General features: G+C 39.2%; 1 protein-coding gene across 22 annotated transcripts in view; it reads right to left on the minus strand.

Moving 5' to 3' along the window:
* Window positions 1–17,453, minus strand: part of nfasca (neurofascin homolog (chicken) a) — a 181,898-nt gene that overhangs the window by 78,786 nt on the left and 85,659 nt on the right. For 21 of the 22 annotated variants that reach the window (XR_015777622.1, XR_015777627.1, XR_015777624.1 and 18 more), the window contains 3 exons: window positions 11,415–11,589; window positions 4,663–4,680; window positions 2,626–2,731 (listed from right to left, as the gene is read on the minus strand). Coding sequence is in view for 19 of the 22 variants with exons in the window: in XM_088083090.1 (XP_087939216.1) it covers window positions 2,626–2,731; window positions 4,663–4,680; window positions 11,415–11,508 (218 nt within the window). In the remaining 3 variants the exon portion in view is untranslated. The remainder of the gene's footprint in view (window positions 1–2,625; window positions 2,732–4,662; window positions 4,681–11,414; window positions 11,590–17,453) is intronic. The other variant, XM_088083099.1, reaches the window with a different exon arrangement.

Raw genomic sequence — 17,453 nt, forward strand, 5'->3', positions numbered from 1 at the left:
AAGATCTAAATATTTCACAAAACTGCAATGGAAACACATTTTTTGGCTTTTCTAGGTCACATGATGCTATGGCTATGTGCTTGTCAGTAGGAACTGGCTCCCTCAATGTGCTGTGCTGCATAAGGTTGAATGACTCTTCTGTTACTGTACGTTGTTGTGTCTTTGTGTCCACGTTCGTGCCATACCAAGAACTACTCAGATCCGATTTATGTGCTCATTAAACATATATATTCATATGATATCAACTGTGGCTCCTGAAATTTATGTTATTATTCATCAAGATGGAGATTGACCAAGAGTACAGGTTTTTTACTACATCAATATGTTTCAACTGCCTTAAATTGGCATCTCTGCCGGTTATGAATCGTTCTGATGTGAAGTATTTGTAGGTGAGTATTTTGCGTATACAATAGAAATGATGAAACAATGTTTGGGTTTACAGGAGCAGACAGCCAGACAGTGCGATGGAGGTCAAAGAAGGACGATGTGGGGGGCAGCAGAGAGAGAGAGTGCGAGCAGGAAAAAGCACAACTTGTCAGGTTACGGCTGTAGGAGACAGGCAGACAGGTGTCACACTGAGTTTATAGGGTTGTTAGAGGGCATGAGAGGAGCTTTGGGGTAAGAAAGAAGAGGGTCACTGAGAAAAGAAAGGTTTGGCGATGGTGAAAATGTGTTATATTGTGTGTGTGTGTGTGTGTGTGTGTGTGTGTGTGTGTGTGTGTGTGTGTGTGTGTGTGTGACAGACATATACAGAGGGAGGCAGAGTGGCAGAAGAGCACATCTGAGTGGCACTGTCACTCCTCATAACTCACACTGGCACAGAAAGACAGAGTTGGATGGATGGAGAGAGAGAGAGAGACAGGGGGCAAGGAGACACCAATGACACACAGAGCGGGGTGACAAAAGGCAGCAGAGGAGAAAGAGAAAATGTACAGAGACACTAGGCAGTTTTCCATTAACCATCAAATTGAGCAAATTGACATTGCAAATATAAAATAGGCCAAATGAAAACACCTCGATTTATAAAAAAAAAAACCTCATTAATCGCAAAAAAGTTTGATTGAGGTGGTATTTCAGGCGATTCGAAAAAGCCATATTTTGCAAAACTGCAATGGAAACACTTTTTTCGCTTTAATAGATCATACGATGTGCAACACTGGGTGGCAGTAATGCGACTTTATGGATGCCAACCGCCATTAAACCCAAAGAAGAAAAACAAGAACAAGACGAGCAAGAACAAAGTCACGTGACATTCTACAATACATGGCTCAGTATGTGAGGACGGAGGAAGAGACCAGAATCTTCGGACTCTAATTAGATCCAAAAAATTTATGGTGATATTAGATTGGCTTTATTGAATATGGTTATTATAATGTTATTGTCAGAGGAGAAGTCAAAGAACATTACTCAATGGAATAGCAGTCACCTCACAATTGTGTTTTATCAACATTTTGAAAATATCACTTATGCAAAATAAGTTTTGCACAAATCTGTAATGGAAACCTGCCGACTGACAGTGAGGCTGAGTGAAGAGAATGACTGGATGGACAGTGGGAAGGAGAAGAGGAATCAGCATCACATGGATCTCCCCTGGTCTGATCTGTCCTCAGCTGTGCTGCATTTGCCTGATTACTCTCCAGCTGCATGTGATCGCTGCTCACAGTCTGCAGCCTGTCACTCTGTCAAGCTGACACATCAATCTGCAAGGTTTTTCAAACTTTGTCTGAAAGTGGCGTGCTGTTCCACATCTGTTTACTTCAACCACTCGATCCTATTTTCATTTTCATCAGAGGTGTGTCCAACTGATTTAACATGTTGACGACAGCACACACTTTAACACCTGCATCGACATCAGTTTTCTTGTGCTGCATTCAGACGCCTTTTACAAGCACTTCTGAAACCTGAGAAAATTGGTTTGATTTCTTTCAAAACATAATGGGCAACTTAGCAAGAAATGTCCTGCAAATGTCCTGAAATGAGTGAAAGGAAATGGATCTGAAAATTAGCAGGGGGAGGGAGGATTTTTAAATATTGTCAAAAAATAAGGGAAAATTGTCCAGAAAACTATATATGTAAAGTTATCTCTTTAATTGCATATTTAAAATAATGTTATATAATATATAATATATATATATATATGTGTGTGTGTGTGTGTGTGTGTGTGTGTGTGTATATATATATATATATATATATATATATATATATACATTAGCACTTCCTTGAGGCCATTTCCTTGTTTTTCTTTCCTTTTTTTTTATATAATTATGATTTTCTTGTAACATTTTCCTATAACATTTAACGTCATTCACCTCCAGTGTAATAGGGTGGAGGCAGGGAAAAATATGAATGTAAATGTAAAATATGAAATGAATTTCAGATTTTATATTCAGATTCTGCAGCCTTTCGACTAAATGGAATGTTTATTCTAAAATTAAAAATAAAAAAATAATATTGCTGTATTTTGCCTCCTTAAATATATCATCTGCTTGTGTCTCTGCAATCAGATCTGTTCCCTAAAATTCAAAGTAAAGAGCGGAGGATGGACAAGTGAGCATGAAGTAAGTGAGCATGTTGTGAGGTCAGTCTGTGTGTGTGTGTGTGTGTGTGTGTGTGTGTTCTGCTTACGTTGGCACTGGGTTGCCCTTGGCCTCACACTCGATGATGATGTTATCTCTGGGGTCGACAATGTAGTCCTTCACTGACTGTTTGACTATAGTGGGGGGCTGCTTCACTGTGGGGGGAGGGGACACACAGAGACAAGGTTACAGGACCATGGCTGCTCGCACACACACACACACACACACACACACACACACACACACACACACACACGCACACACACACACACACACACTGCTGCTTTGCTTCCTTTTGAGTGCACTCTCAACAACATGGGTTTTTAATAACTGAATCCTTAAAAACTCAATACAGTGATTTACAAAGCTACTAAGGGCTGTTCTCAGGTCAGTCTACGGCAGCGCTCAGACAGCTTCCCCTGTGAGCAAGTTTTGGTTATGAGAATGTATAATGCAATGTTTTAGTAACCTTTTATAGCAGCAAGTTTTCTTTTAGTTCCCAGAATGTTCTTCTTAAAGTTCAGGTAACATTCTCTATAAATATGCAAAAATGTTTGTTAGACTTGAAAAATGCTGATCACTTTCAAATCCAAGCTAAAGCCTTGCTTGCTGACCTTTGCTTTTAATTTATTATTCTTTTAACCCTTTGAAACCTGGAGCGACATCAGTTTTCTTGTGCCTCATTTATACACTTTTTTCAAGGTGGTACGACATCTTTCACAGACATGGAAAAAAAGGCAATTAGCAGCTTGACATGACATGTCCAACATATTGCAAGATATTAGCAGACTGAGAAAAATATTTTTTAAAATGCTGGGGAAAAACATCCAGAAAATTTTATATTTAATTAACATAATGACATATTTATAAGTTATTTCACATAATTATTTTAATTTTCAGCTCAGTTGCTTGTTTTTGTTTTGTTTGCTGTTTATACTTTCCCATTTTGTTTGGGGGTTTTTTTTGTTTTGGTTTGGGGATATTTTTTTTTTTTGTGCCAATTTTTAGGTTATTTTCTTGGGCTTTTTTACTAATGTAATGTTTATTTCTTGGTCATGTCCTCTTAAGTTGCCCCTTGCCTTCTTCCTGTGATTTTGACAGAAATTAAGCAAAATTTCCTCAGTTTCAAAGGGTTAATTCATTCAATTTAATATCCTGTCACTATATCAATTTAGTATTTCCAATTTTTTATTATTTATTAATCATTGTCTTTTTTTTCATTTGTTATATATCAGTCTAGACTCATTTTAATAAAAGAAATAAATAGCTCATGGTTTCCATCTCCCCTGCTGTGTTCAGTCTATTATACATATTTAATGGCTCATCAAACCCCTCAACAGCACAGACGCACCACGCAGCCAACATTTCTCTGCCCTTTGCATTTCCAGCCCACTGAGCCCTGCAGGGCTGTGCATCTTACACTGTGCACACGCACACACACTCACACACACACATACTGCACACACTCACACACATACTGTACACACAATGCAAGATAAGAAGCCCTTCAGAGGGCCAGCCGCCTGCTAGATTAAAGGAGCAGCTCGATGGTGTAAAGACAGCTCTGTGACTGCACTCCTGTCGAACACAGAGGACGCAGATGAGAGAACAGTTTCTCTCTGTAATTGAAGCTATTGCAGCTAATCTCATCCACAACAGAAAAAAGACTGTATTATACATATCCCTCTCGTTGCTAGGGCAACCATAAGAGTATTTTCATAGTATGCATGCTCATGATAAAAGCCAAGCTATGAGAGATAATTGCCATGGAAATTACTCTTCAACACATCAGCTTATAGCACATGGTGCAAGCCTCACTCTCTATAAATTGCCTCTGAATGATCAGTGCTGTGCTGCTGTGTGTGATGCTGCTGTTTTTCACTGTGTTTCATACTGTTTCTAACAGCCAATCATCTGTTAGATTATGTCAATCTACCATTTTTAATGCATTTTGTGGGTGTATTATCTTTTTCACAGCCAAATTTTCATGTGCTACTGCAGCATTGCACGCTACGAGCTACCAGCTACCAGCTATAAAATAAGTAGATGGGACATTAGCGAAGACATGTTAAAAGGAAACACTTACGGTCCTGCAGGATCTTTGCTGTTAGTCCAGTGTAAAGCCGGAGAGACACAGAGAGAAGCATGGACAAATTGTAATGTGACTGTTAATTATATTAGAGACATATAAACATTCATTCAACATTCAAAGTATCATGTTATGTTATGTTCAGCTCAGTGGTTCCCAACTGGCAGGGTGCATTTTGAGGGGGCTGCAAGCAGGCTGTCCAACTTTGTCAAAGAAAGACATAAATGTGATGCAATTTCAACAGCAGTGCTTTTATTTTTAAAGTACCCTGTCTGTCTTCCTGTAGGGTAGTAGACATAGTCATATAATGAATGTTATACTGTTTTTATGTAGCAGAGTAAATACTTGCAACTTTACAGTACAGATGAACATGAGAATGACAGAGAATATAATCTTTTTTTTTTTTTTTTACTTATGGTGTAATGAACACAAAAAAGAAACATAAACCTGTCTTGTAGTGAAGTGCTGTCCCGGTTTCCTCATTTTTAGGTGGGATTCCATTACAGATTTGCACAAAACTTACACGATATTTTTTAAAAATATCGATAAAACACAATCGTGAGATGGCTGCGTTTCCACAGAGTGATGTTATGTGACTTCACCCCACACAATTACATTCCAAGAAGCATGGTGATGATGTTCAAAACATCAGCAGCTTTATTTCTATTGCAGCCACCACACTAGTCGTCAGTATTTCCAAATGAAGGTGTGTTACGAAATGATAATGGAAAGGAAAGCTAATTCCTACCCACAATCACATAGCCATAGTATCATGTGACCTAGAAAAGATTTTTAAAAAAGTGTTTCCACTGCAGTTTTGCAAAATATGGCTTTTCTCAAATCACCTGAAATACCACCTTATGCGAGCATAAAAACTCTTTTTTGCTTTTTTTTTCAAAATTGAAGCATTTCCATTAGGCATATTTTATATTTTCAATTGCAATTTACGCAATTTCAGGGTTAAAGGAAACCCACCTTGTTATATTTACAGCACTGCAGCTGTATTGCCCTGTTTCCTTTATCGCATTATTTTTTGGGATAAGTGGTATGTTTTAGTAGTCTGAACAAGCTGTTCAATTTTTTATTTTGTGAAATCAAATTAAAGAGGTTTAGCAAAAAAGTTTGCAATGAATGGATGGAGATAAACTGAATGGGTATTACATTGGCCTGTATGTGTGGAGTGCGCCTTGACGTTTAAAACAACATTATGCAAGAATTGGTACACTGTAAAAAGAAATAAGTTGCTTTAACTTTAAAATAAATTTGCTAAGGTTTCATGGAGTTAAAGGGAAGATGCTGCATAATGTTGCTTTAAGCTGAAATCTGAACCATTATAGTGAACCAGTTGGGAACCATTATTATAGCTTACCGTTATGTTAAGTAGAGTTGATGTGATTTTATATAATAAAATGTCTAAATTAGTGGTTACAAACATGAGGGAGAGAGAACTGTGATCTATCAAATGAAACAGATGAGTGAGGACTCACCTGTAAGGAGTTCCCGAATCAGCAAAGCGTGAGCAGAGGAGAAAACGACACACAAATTAGGATTAAGATTGCACATCAAATATTTTAACACACTGTCATACTGTATATTTCAACCACAAAAAAGAAAGAAGGCATAAGCCTACACTGTAAGTAATTACTGTTTATTTACAGCCAATCTTCAACGATAAAATACTGTATATGTGTAAAACGCTTTGGTGCTGTAGTTAGCAATGCATTGTGGGTGGCTCCACTTGAAGCAACAGGACGGAGGCCATTAACAGTGTGCTGCTGTCTTACATGACAGGACACTGCAGTATTTTTTGGAAACAGGGTGTTGCATGGAGAATTTGGAGCGCGGTCAGAAGTTTGATTTAAAGTTAGTCTTGTAATTCTGACATTAGGTGAATGCTTTTTGTTTCTCAGTCAGTTTTCTTTTAGAGAAATAGACAAATAATTTGCTCTCAACTCCCAAGGGACATCAGAAACTATCATTTGGACAGCAGTTTTTCCCAAAGAGGACGTACAAAACGGAGGACGTGTTACACATCAACAAGACCTGCTTCATCAAAATTAATGGGTGTTGCATCTACAAATAAGATAATAATTAGAGGGGACATTTTTTGCCAATATCTGGTTCATATTGCTAAGAATGTCTGATATCAAGCTGATGCTCAACAGGTTGTCTATTTAGTTTTAATATGTCATTTATTAGTGACGAGGAGATTTGAAAAGCTCAAACAAGTTGCTTGCTCATGGGCAGTTTGTATTTCCTTTCAACTTTTACTTCATTTCATGTCAGTAAGTGGGACCACGGCATGCTTTTTTTTGACAGCCAGATGCTGTATGTGATTCAAATGGGTTTTGGTTTCTGCAGGGCCACAGGAAAACTGAGGACAGTGAGGTGGTAATTGTATTACACTGAGTTGATGCCAGAAAAGACTTTTATTCATACTGTATCATTTTGTCCCAAATGGTAAATACTTGATTCGAGTAAAAAGCTAGTTTATGTTTGTCCAGTTTTTCTTAAATGCACACTGGGTTTGATTTGACTGAGGTGAAGTGTTGTGCTGACTGACAACAGTCCGATAAAGCTCTACAGCTCTGATCTGACAATAAGTTGGGTAATGTGACTTATTCTAGGGGCCTGACTGTACCCCTTTTCTGCCAAAATTAGTGTGTATGTATGTTTTTTTTAACACGGCCAAACCTGCTACAAATAGGCTAAAGACTCATTTCCCATTGCCAGTAGAGCAGAACTGTGTACACAGCTCTGCAGCAGATGAGTATGCCTTTCTCTGTATGTGTGTGTTCTTTTGTTCGTTTGTTTGTTTGTTTTGGTGTGTAGCATTCAACATCACAGACAGGCTACAGAACAGGTAGACAGCAGAAAGCAGCATGGATGGAGGTTTATGAAGACTTTGTAGCACCTCTTTTTATACATCTCTTTCTAATCAGTCTCTCTTTCAAAATCAGTGCAAGATTATTTGGATCAATGTTTTAACGTGGTGGAGACGGACGGTATGTTAAGGTTAAGGCTGGTTAAGGGGCTGAAATTAATGCAGTCACCTGCGTGTTGTGTTTCCATCAATGCTGATAAATACTTGTGATCACTTCATAGTCATTTGATCCAGGTGTAAATGCTGATTACACTCTCTCCCATTACATTAAAAAGCCAGATGTTAGCAGGTGTTCGTGGGTTGTGGAATAGTGAAGATGCTTAAGTGAGGGGAATGTAATGCAACACCAATAAAAAAAATTATTCAACTGGAGCACATGGTAAACCAAAGCTGTAATATACTAGCTGAAGGTATACATATTTAGCAGTAATTTGAAATTGCCAATCGGTCACACACAATCATAAAGCCACCCTGTGTCAAGAGCTTGACCTTGTGCGTGACACACAATGTAAGGTATGTAAGGTAAGGTGTAAGGTATGTGTTGTGCGTGCACATGTGTGCATGCTGACATTTATGCTGTTACTCACTATTATGTATGTTTTGCCTGCATGTATCATATATTTGATCCAGCTAATGTTGATGTCTGTGCCTTGTCAACAACAGTACAACACCACAGACCTTTTTAGTGAGCTGAAAGAGAATGTATCATATGCCCTTTAGAAATTATTATGTAAAGACGAAAAGTGTGTGTGTGTGTGTGTGTGTGTGTGTGTGTGTGTGTCAGTGTGTGTAAGTGTGTGTGAATTTCTGTGTGTGTCTTGTGTGTGTGTGTCCTGTAGGGATGTGCGGAAAGCACTCATCAATAAAGGTCAAGAGTGCAGTTTGCTGTGAAGCAGATAAGGAGACATAAGGAGAAAGGGGGATGGGACTTTTCATTCTGTCTAGTGAATGAACCCATAAACACACAGTGGAGCATGTGGTGCCTTAGTTAGCTCGGATGAAAAGCTAAGAGAAAGATGAAAAGGTTTAGTATTATTTTAGTCACTATCCACTAAATCTGATCAGTGCCTCTTGCAAAAGCACACTGGTGACTTTGATTACATTCAATGCCTAATAGTGATTTAAAGACCAATACTGAGATGGTTCTTGCATTCTGTGTGCAGTTACATCCAGAGCTACTGGAATGCCATGAACCAAGTCATATATATATATATATATATATATATATATATATATATATAATATATATGGGTCTCAAAAGATTGCCTTCACTCACTCTGCACTCTGCTTCTCCTCTCATCCATCTCATTCCAACACCATTTGATAGGGTAAAGCAACTATTGTTTTTTTGTTTTTTTTTAAGTACTTTTACTATAAGAAAGGCCTGCAGTCAGTAAAAAATGCTCAAGGCCAGACCTCATTAAAAGATTGATTTAAAATTTTGATCTTTGTATTATGTTTCATTCTATTTATTCTGTTTTCATTTAAAATAATCTGTCGTGTCCACTTTCCACCAGTGCCTAAAATAAAAACATTAAAAAAGTGTTCAATTTTAACACACATTAAAGTTGCATGCATATCTTATTTATCCAAATCCTTGTATGCAATGGGTCATGAAGCAAACATGCAGCCTTTACTGAGTATCATACTGAGCCGTGAGCTGATTCTGTGCTGGAGTGACTGACTGATTGTCAGGAATTAATCAAATCTCTGTCTGAGTGTCACTTTATCACACTGTGCAGAATATATTACAGAGAGGTCACTGGGTTATAAGGGTTTTATCCAAATTGTCTCTGTTGGGCAAGATGTGTGTGTGTGTGTGTGTGTGTGTGTGTGTGTGTGTGTGTGTGTGTGTGTGTGTGTGTTTGTATCAGATCAATAGAGCAGCATAAGTCCAGGGTTGAAAGGTCAGGCTTATAAAGAAAACACAGAAGCAGAGAGAGATGGCGCCATGGGGGCGGCAGAGAAAAAGAAGGCTGAGCAGCTGACGGCTGACTGCTGCGTGCGTGTGTGTTTGTGTGCGTGTGTGTGTGTGTGTGTCAGTGTGCAGTTGTGTATGGAAGATATAGGCCAGGTGTCCTTGGCGCTTCCTCAGTTTTAAATCATTTTTCATTGTGTGTGTGTGTGTGTGTGTGTGTGTGTGTGTGTAGTTAAAGTAAGAACAGAGGAGTAAAAGGCAATGACTCCTCCCTTCCTCCTTTGTGCTTTTGTTCCTAATTCCCTCAGGAATCCATTTGACAGCAGAATCCAGTCAGGCTTTTATACATGTCATAATGGCAGGTATGAGAATGTGTGTGCGTGTGTGTGTGTATGTATTGGATGTATATCTGTATTATATATTAATATGTGCATGTTGGAACCCATGGAGACCCATCATCTCTGTATGTGTAGTGAGGGAGCCACCCAGAGTGGAACCCGATTACCCTGGGATATGAATCCGTCTATTCTCATGATAATCACATGTTAATGGGATCACCGTTTCAGCTCCAGCAACACACTTATGCTTTCATATTTTGAAAATTAATGCTAAATGATTTTGTGCATCAACTTCAAGGTTTGGGGCTAACTGTCTTACCCTAAATCTTTGGCTTTTTGTTGTGTGATAAGAATTTTTAAAGCTATCAGCTATCAACCTCTTGTTTAAATGCTCTTAGCATTGAATTGTAACCCATCTTCTCTGCAGTTTCCATGTTGTTCCCACTTTTTAACTTCAAAGCACATAAACACAACAAGGTCGGAGGAATGACTTCCCAACTTGGAAACTCCAACCTTCTGACATCACATGAGCCCAGCATTAGTCTTGTTTGCTCCACCCTTGTTTTTCCTGCTGCACCTTTTACTGTCAGCCAATCCCTACTTTTCCCTGTGTCCACCTCCCCCAGCTGTGTCTTGTTCTTCTGATTAGTTCCCTGTGTATATATACCTGTGTGTCTCCCTTTGTTCCTGCTTAGTTTGTCTGTGGTCCTCCCCGTTGTCTCCAGCAAGTTTGCTGTTGTCTTCAAGCTCTGAGTTCTGCCTTGTTGGTTTCAGTTTAGTTTTTGATTCATGTTTCATTTGTGTTTAGGTTATTTTTTGAACATTTTCATCGGCATGAAAGCTTGCTTAACACCTGTCTGCCCTTTTTGTTCTGCATCTGGGTCCCCATTTCAACTCATACATGACAGTAGATGTCTGTAAGTGAAAGCAAAGGCCCAGCAGAATAAACGGTTAGGTTTCACTTTCAATGCTCAATTAACAGTCCAGTTAATTAACAGTCCAGCTCCAAAAATCTTTTTGTGGGTATGGATAAGATATAAGATAAGATAATCATTTATTAGTCCACAACGAAGAAATTTGAATTATTATAGCAGCAAAGGGATATCAACGCTAAGAATGTACAAGTAAACAGGCAATGAACAGATCCTGTGAGATGGTGATGTCACTTCACGCAGGCTTGTGGTGTTCCTCTGTTGTGTGTCATAACAAAGTTACATGTTGTTACAGTAACGCCAACTACTGGCCTGCCATGCATACTAAAGCGTTTTTGTTTTTTGCGAATCTGTGTACACAAGTATTGTTCTCACAATGTTATCATATGAATGCAGATTTTCTTAAAAACACAGAGTAAAGACTTTTCTGTTATAAATAGGGCTGGTCCTCACTAAACATGGCTTCAGACTCATTAACTACACCCACAATGCACCCTGTTTCAGTCCTGCAGGACAGCTTTGTGAAATGTCATGCATCTTTCTCTCCACTATGTTTCCTGTCTCTCAGCCAAGTTCTTTGACTAAATAAAATGTGTGACAGTTTTTAGTGCGGCAGTTATATCATTTGCTGTAACATATTGAATGAAAGTGGATCTGATGATTGCTGAGTGACTTACGGTCTTGTGGGACTTCGATGGGTGCCACTTCATGCCACAGTAGCAGCAGTAATGACACGAGAGCCAGGGCCACATGGCCGCCCTGCCCCAACATCTCTCCCCCTCCAATTGGCCGGCCTCGCCCCTCACCTCTCCCAATTGGCTAGGCAGTTCTCCTGACAGCCGCGCTGAGGACCTGAGAGCACAGACCCAGAGACAGGGACAGATGGTTAGGATGGAGATGGCATAGTAGACAGCACAATATATCTACAGTATAAACTGTGTGTGTGTGTGTGTGTGTGTGTGTGTGTGTGTGTGTGTGTAGGTGAGCGTGTAGCTGTGTATGTACTCTGGCATGAGACCGTGTGTCGTATCTGGCCTACATTCACAGCTGAGTCCCTGTGTGGCTCCCCGGAGAGAGCAGCCGAGAAACAAAGCCAAGGAACAACTCTGAGCCATTCATTCTTAAAGTGAGATCAGCCTCCAATCACAAGCTGCTTCCCAGTCAAATGTAGATCGGTTTATAACCCGCCCAGAAATGATGGTGAGATTCCACTGATGGAATGATGCCGATAACCTCATGTCTTTGCTACAATGTATATTTTCGTAATCTTTTTATCATTTGAAACCTAAATAAGTTGATTTGATTTCTCTCAAAAGCAAAGGGAGAAGGCAAGAAGCAACTTAACAAGACAAACCCTTGCAAAAAAAATACAAAAAAGTTAAAAGAAAATTACCTGAAAAAAACAAAAGAAACAAGAAAAGGACCTAAAAAGTTCAGAAGATCAAGAATATATACTCTACGTATATATTTTATGTATTTTATTATATTTTTCTGTAACTTAATTTTACATGTAAAATTATTATAATTATAAATATAGTTTTCTGGACATCCAAAACTAAGCTTCAGTGTGGCCCAGTCGCCAGAAGAAAATGGCATTGTACGATTTTGAAAACCATTAATCATGTACCATATCAGCATCCTTAAAGTGTTGTACTATATAAGCTGAATGTGTCATTATGAGATGGAGGAGATGGTGGATGGCCAACATATTCTCATCGTGACTCGTCAAATAGATGTTCATCAGATGCATTTATTCATTTTCAAAATAAATCTACAAAGTCTGTAAAATACCCCCTATTTAAATGTATTTTAGTGTGCAACACAAGCCCATGGTTAGTTTAAGAAAAACATCTTAGTTTGGCTCTAAAAATATCGTATGGGAAGCAGGCTTTGGGCTGAAAGTCCTGGGTTTGTTGCACTCATACACCTCCCCTGTAGCCCACCCTAAAGGGACTCTCCAGCAACTTTTATTTACTTGTGGTTACTGGCAGCATTTCATACTGATGGCGTCCAGTGGGTTATCATACTGCTACAACAGGTGCTGACCAGCCAAGTTATAAACAGACAGCACCCGGTGACATATCATACCACCATGACAGGTGCCGTCCTGCAGCATATCATACCACCGCCAAAAGTGGCTTTTGGTCTTCTGACGCCAAAATCACTGACATAGAGGCGGTACTTGACGACTTAGGAATGACAATGGGCTGAGATGGTATGTCAACTTGGGGAGCCACCTGCCAAAATGCAGACTACTGTTCCAGATTAACAAACAACAAAACGAGTCAGTCAGTGCTGTATTACAGAAACTTTTTAAGCACCAAATATGGGTGTTTGGTAGCTCCCAAATTGCTTTTCCTACAGGAACAGTGACACAAAAACTGACTGTTTTATACCAAGACATCGCAACCAAGGATTTTTTGCTCCTTAACCTACCACACATTAATGAAAGCACTGCTGAAACTTAAAGTTTCAAAGTACCCGCTACATAACTATATGCAAATGTATGGTATCCATGGTTTGCATGAATATACAATACCAACCTTTTTCTGGTGAATGTGGTTATTCCTTGTCTTTTGCCCAGTTAGGACTTTCTTAAGCCGGCAAAAACAGCACTGAGTGCTAAACCCAAATAGGAGTTTTGGATTGACCCTGCAGAAGCTTGAAGGCCAGTGACAAAACAGACATTACATCCATGTTTTTTTACACTCAGTGGTCTGAACTCTTCCTATTCAGCAGCCAGCCCATGAGCCAAAGATTTTTTAATTTACTCCCCACCACCTCCACATGACAGCCAGGTCTGTGTACTGGAAACCATGCCAGGACCACCTGCCCACTGTTAATCCCTGTCCCCCATGCTGCCATCCCCCACCAGGATCAATCCTTCACTTTGCTTCACATCACACCAGAGCTCAAAGATATGACAACAGGATAAATTATACAAAATCAGGTGGGAGTGTGGGGGTGGGTGTTTACCATAAGGTTGCCATTTCTAAATGAGGGCGGAGAATGTGACGTAACACAAAAGACTGCTGAGGAGCTGAGGAGGACTGTGACTGCAGTGGGCACACCCTGTCAACTGTTACTGAGTCAACTCAGCACAACTGGGATTTCTTAATTCCAAAAACTAATTCATTAATATTAATGTATTATTAATTACAGCAACACTACAACAAGAAACATTAGTCTTATACAAATGACATGCTAAGCTCGAAAGCAATTAAATGCACTTTTGCTTAATACAGTAGGGTTCTGCTCTCCATTGTTTACCAACCTGTTCTCCAGTCTGTTTGTGACGACGAACTTGGCACACTATAAACCCCCACACACACAGAAAAGCATACATGTCTGCTGCAGAGCCGTGTATACAGCTCTGCTTTATTAGCAATGAGAAAGGACTCATAGCCTACTTTTAGCGGGTTTTCCCCGTGTTTAACAACCTGCATACTTGCTAATTTTGGTGGGGAAGAGGTATCACAGTAGTGGCTTAATTCGGTTATAGTTTCAGTAGTTTACTACACAAAAAAGAAAAAGAAAAAATCTAATATAGCTGAATCACCATGCAGACATAACTGCAGTTGAGCTACCAGCAAGCTACAGCAAAATGTAGCTAAACTTCTAATTTGTAGCTCACTACTGCCCAAAACTGCTTAGGCTACTTCATGTGGTATGATGAGCAGCTTATGGTGGCTAGGTGGCTAATATTAGTTAATGCTGGTTTCGATATAGCACTGCCGTAAAGAGTCTTTTTTTTATTATTATTTACTTTTTTTTAACTTTTCTCTACTTGTGCTTCGATTACACTGAGATTTGACCCTCATTTTAGCAATTACCATTTTTACAGTTTAAACATTAATTATTTTTATGGATTAAATTAGCCTTCTAAGCTAACTCTGGCTCAATTACTCATTTCATTGCTTGATGTTAATTTAGATGTTCAGCAAATGTTACAGTTCCTCTCATGATAAAAAGATCCAAAATCAAAAAAATTACATCAAACTGCTTGTGATTAGCATGGAGCACTGTGGAGGTCCATTAGAATAATTCTATGATAATAATATTTCATGATGAATAGAAAAACTACTTGCTTCCAAATTCATCCAAATCAGCCTTTGTCTTTTTAAACGATGAGCTGTGAAATAACACAACAGAGGGGACACAACAGCTTTTTGTCCTCGGGGCAGTAGCCAGATTCACCCAAAACCTGCAAACACCTACCACACACACACACACACACACACACACACATTATGCACAAACCATCTGGTGGTATGTCAGTCCAACACTATTCAACTAAATAGCTAATCTGCCCCTGGGGAGCTAATATCCCCGCATTGGCTGGCATGAGGTGCCAATCAAAAAAAAAAAACACACATACACACACACACACACACACACAACCACATACACAAAACATGCATGGATGCAGATCCACAGGGAGGTACAGTACATGGTCACACATGGATGAAGACACACCCCGACACACCCTCACACTCCACACAGCATACATGCACACACACATACAATAACGCACTCATATCTCTGAAGCCCAGCTGTTGTGAAACTTAACCAGGGCAACCCCATCTCTGTTAATTACTGAACTCTTTTCAGCACACACACACACACACAAACACCACACGCACAGACACATGCACACATACACATAAAGACACAAACACACAAACACCAAACAGAAAGAAGAGCAAAGGGAAGGGATTAGATTAAAAAGAGCATGCCACACAATCCACAATGAGCCTTAAAACAGAAATCTGCTTTGCATTGCAGATGTGTTCCCGGCAGAAAAGTCACAGAAAGAGAGAAATCAAGATAAAGAGGGAAGACACAGAGAGCGATATGGACAGAGAAGAAAGAGAATGGCAGTGAAATCTCTGAAATAGGTCAATGTTTCTTCCCACGTGTGGAAGCCTCTCCACACACTGCAGTGCATTATAAATGATATCACACAGAAATACTGAGAGGCTGAGTGCACATGCAGGCGAGGAATAAGGCTCAATGAACGTCACACGCTACATACTACACATGCCCTAACCTGGCTGTGGAAAACCGCAGCTGTGCTGCAGACTGCATAGACCTGGGGCCCGTTCTACAAAACTGTCCTCAAAGGGTTGGCAGAATTTTCCTCCATAAATGTTAATCACAAGTACTGCAAATATTTTTTCAAGCCCAGAATCAGCAACTATGAAAAACTACGTAGAATAAAATAGAGTGGCAAAGGGATGACGTATTATTGTAGGCCAACCAGGAAGTCAGTTTTGCACTCGTTCACTCGTCAAAAACCTTATGGGATTTATAAATGTGATTTTCGATTATCGCTACAAATAAGCTCTGTGACGAAGTTTATGATACTTACACATTTGGTTAAGAATGACAATCTTCACATAGGAACGCCACTTTTGTGTGTTTTGAAGCATAAATGAAATCAGAAACAAAAAGCTATTGTTAGGCTATACATGAACTACATCATGGCCACATGACTTTAACGTCACAACTACAAACACTGTATAAACACGTTAAAACACAATCTAAAAATATTATAAACTGATAAATCTACAAGTTCGAGTGCGACTCTGTAAAGCTGTAGAGGCGGACAAGTGGGTTCAATGAGTTTCTGTGATGGTGTGATGACGTCTAACGTCCACGACAAACACTGTAGTCAGATTTAGCCACCTCTTTTAAGACAAGTAAAACCTTAAAAGTTCAAAAATCGGTTTTAAGCGTATTTTATGTTGCAGAACAAAACGTCTAAATATCTTTAGTCTGCGTTAACCACAGACCTTATTTAACACATTTGTGCAAATTAATATTAATTAAAAAACCCATTCAAAAAGCCCAGAGACTTCAAGACGAGGGAACTGAAAGTGCTGAAAGGCAAACTTCACCACTCTATTATAAAATGTTGAGCTCATTTTTTTTTATATATATATATATTCCTAATGGTACTGTTTCAAGGGTTCACTTGGTGTCAGTAACAAGGAACTGGTACAGTCCTGATCATGAAAACAGCTCAGCGAAATGGGAGTGGATCATGATGTAAGAAAAAGTACAATTATTGTGTTAGTCCGACTAAAACTGACCTTTTAAAATATATGTTAACATGTTAGTCTGACTGAAATAGTACTAAATCAAATTTCTCAGAGTCAAAGTAACATTCCTAGATAATGTGGTTGGGGGTTGATTTACTCTATCATGTATATGCCTCAACCAGACCTGTATTGGCCCAGGCGTTCTGCACCTGCTCCATAGTGCCTGAGCTGGGTTTTGACCTGAGTGCATAAATTCATAGAAAAAAGCAGAGAAAAACAAAAAGAGAAGAAGGAAAGAAAACAGACAAGAAAAATGTACCAAGTAAAGTGTAGTGTACATATGAAATGTACAGGGCCAACATATCCATGTTTTCATCTTTTTTAAGCAACCCATTTGCCGCTTTCTAACTTGTTTGGTATGTGACAAAATAGATCAAATGGCAGAAGGTCCAATAGCAGCTAGCTGAAAGAGAGAATAACTTCACCTATCGCGTCTGACATATTTCTGTCAATAAATTTACTCTCTCCCGGTGCTTGTATATTGGGACAAGGACAAGTCCAATTAAATGGTCTAATCAAGCTGTAACCGTAGCTCCACTTAACTGTGCGTGTAAATGTACTGACTGTGTAGGTTAAAGGTTTCACAGGGTAGTCTGGGGGACACTAACAACG

This window comes from Plectropomus leopardus, chromosome 2, assembly GCF_026936395.1.
Source record: "Plectropomus leopardus strain MGB_pleo_1.0 chromosome 2, ASM2693639v1, whole genome shotgun sequence".
Taxonomy (NCBI): domain Eukaryota; kingdom Metazoa; phylum Chordata; class Actinopteri; order Perciformes; family Serranidae; genus Plectropomus; species Plectropomus leopardus.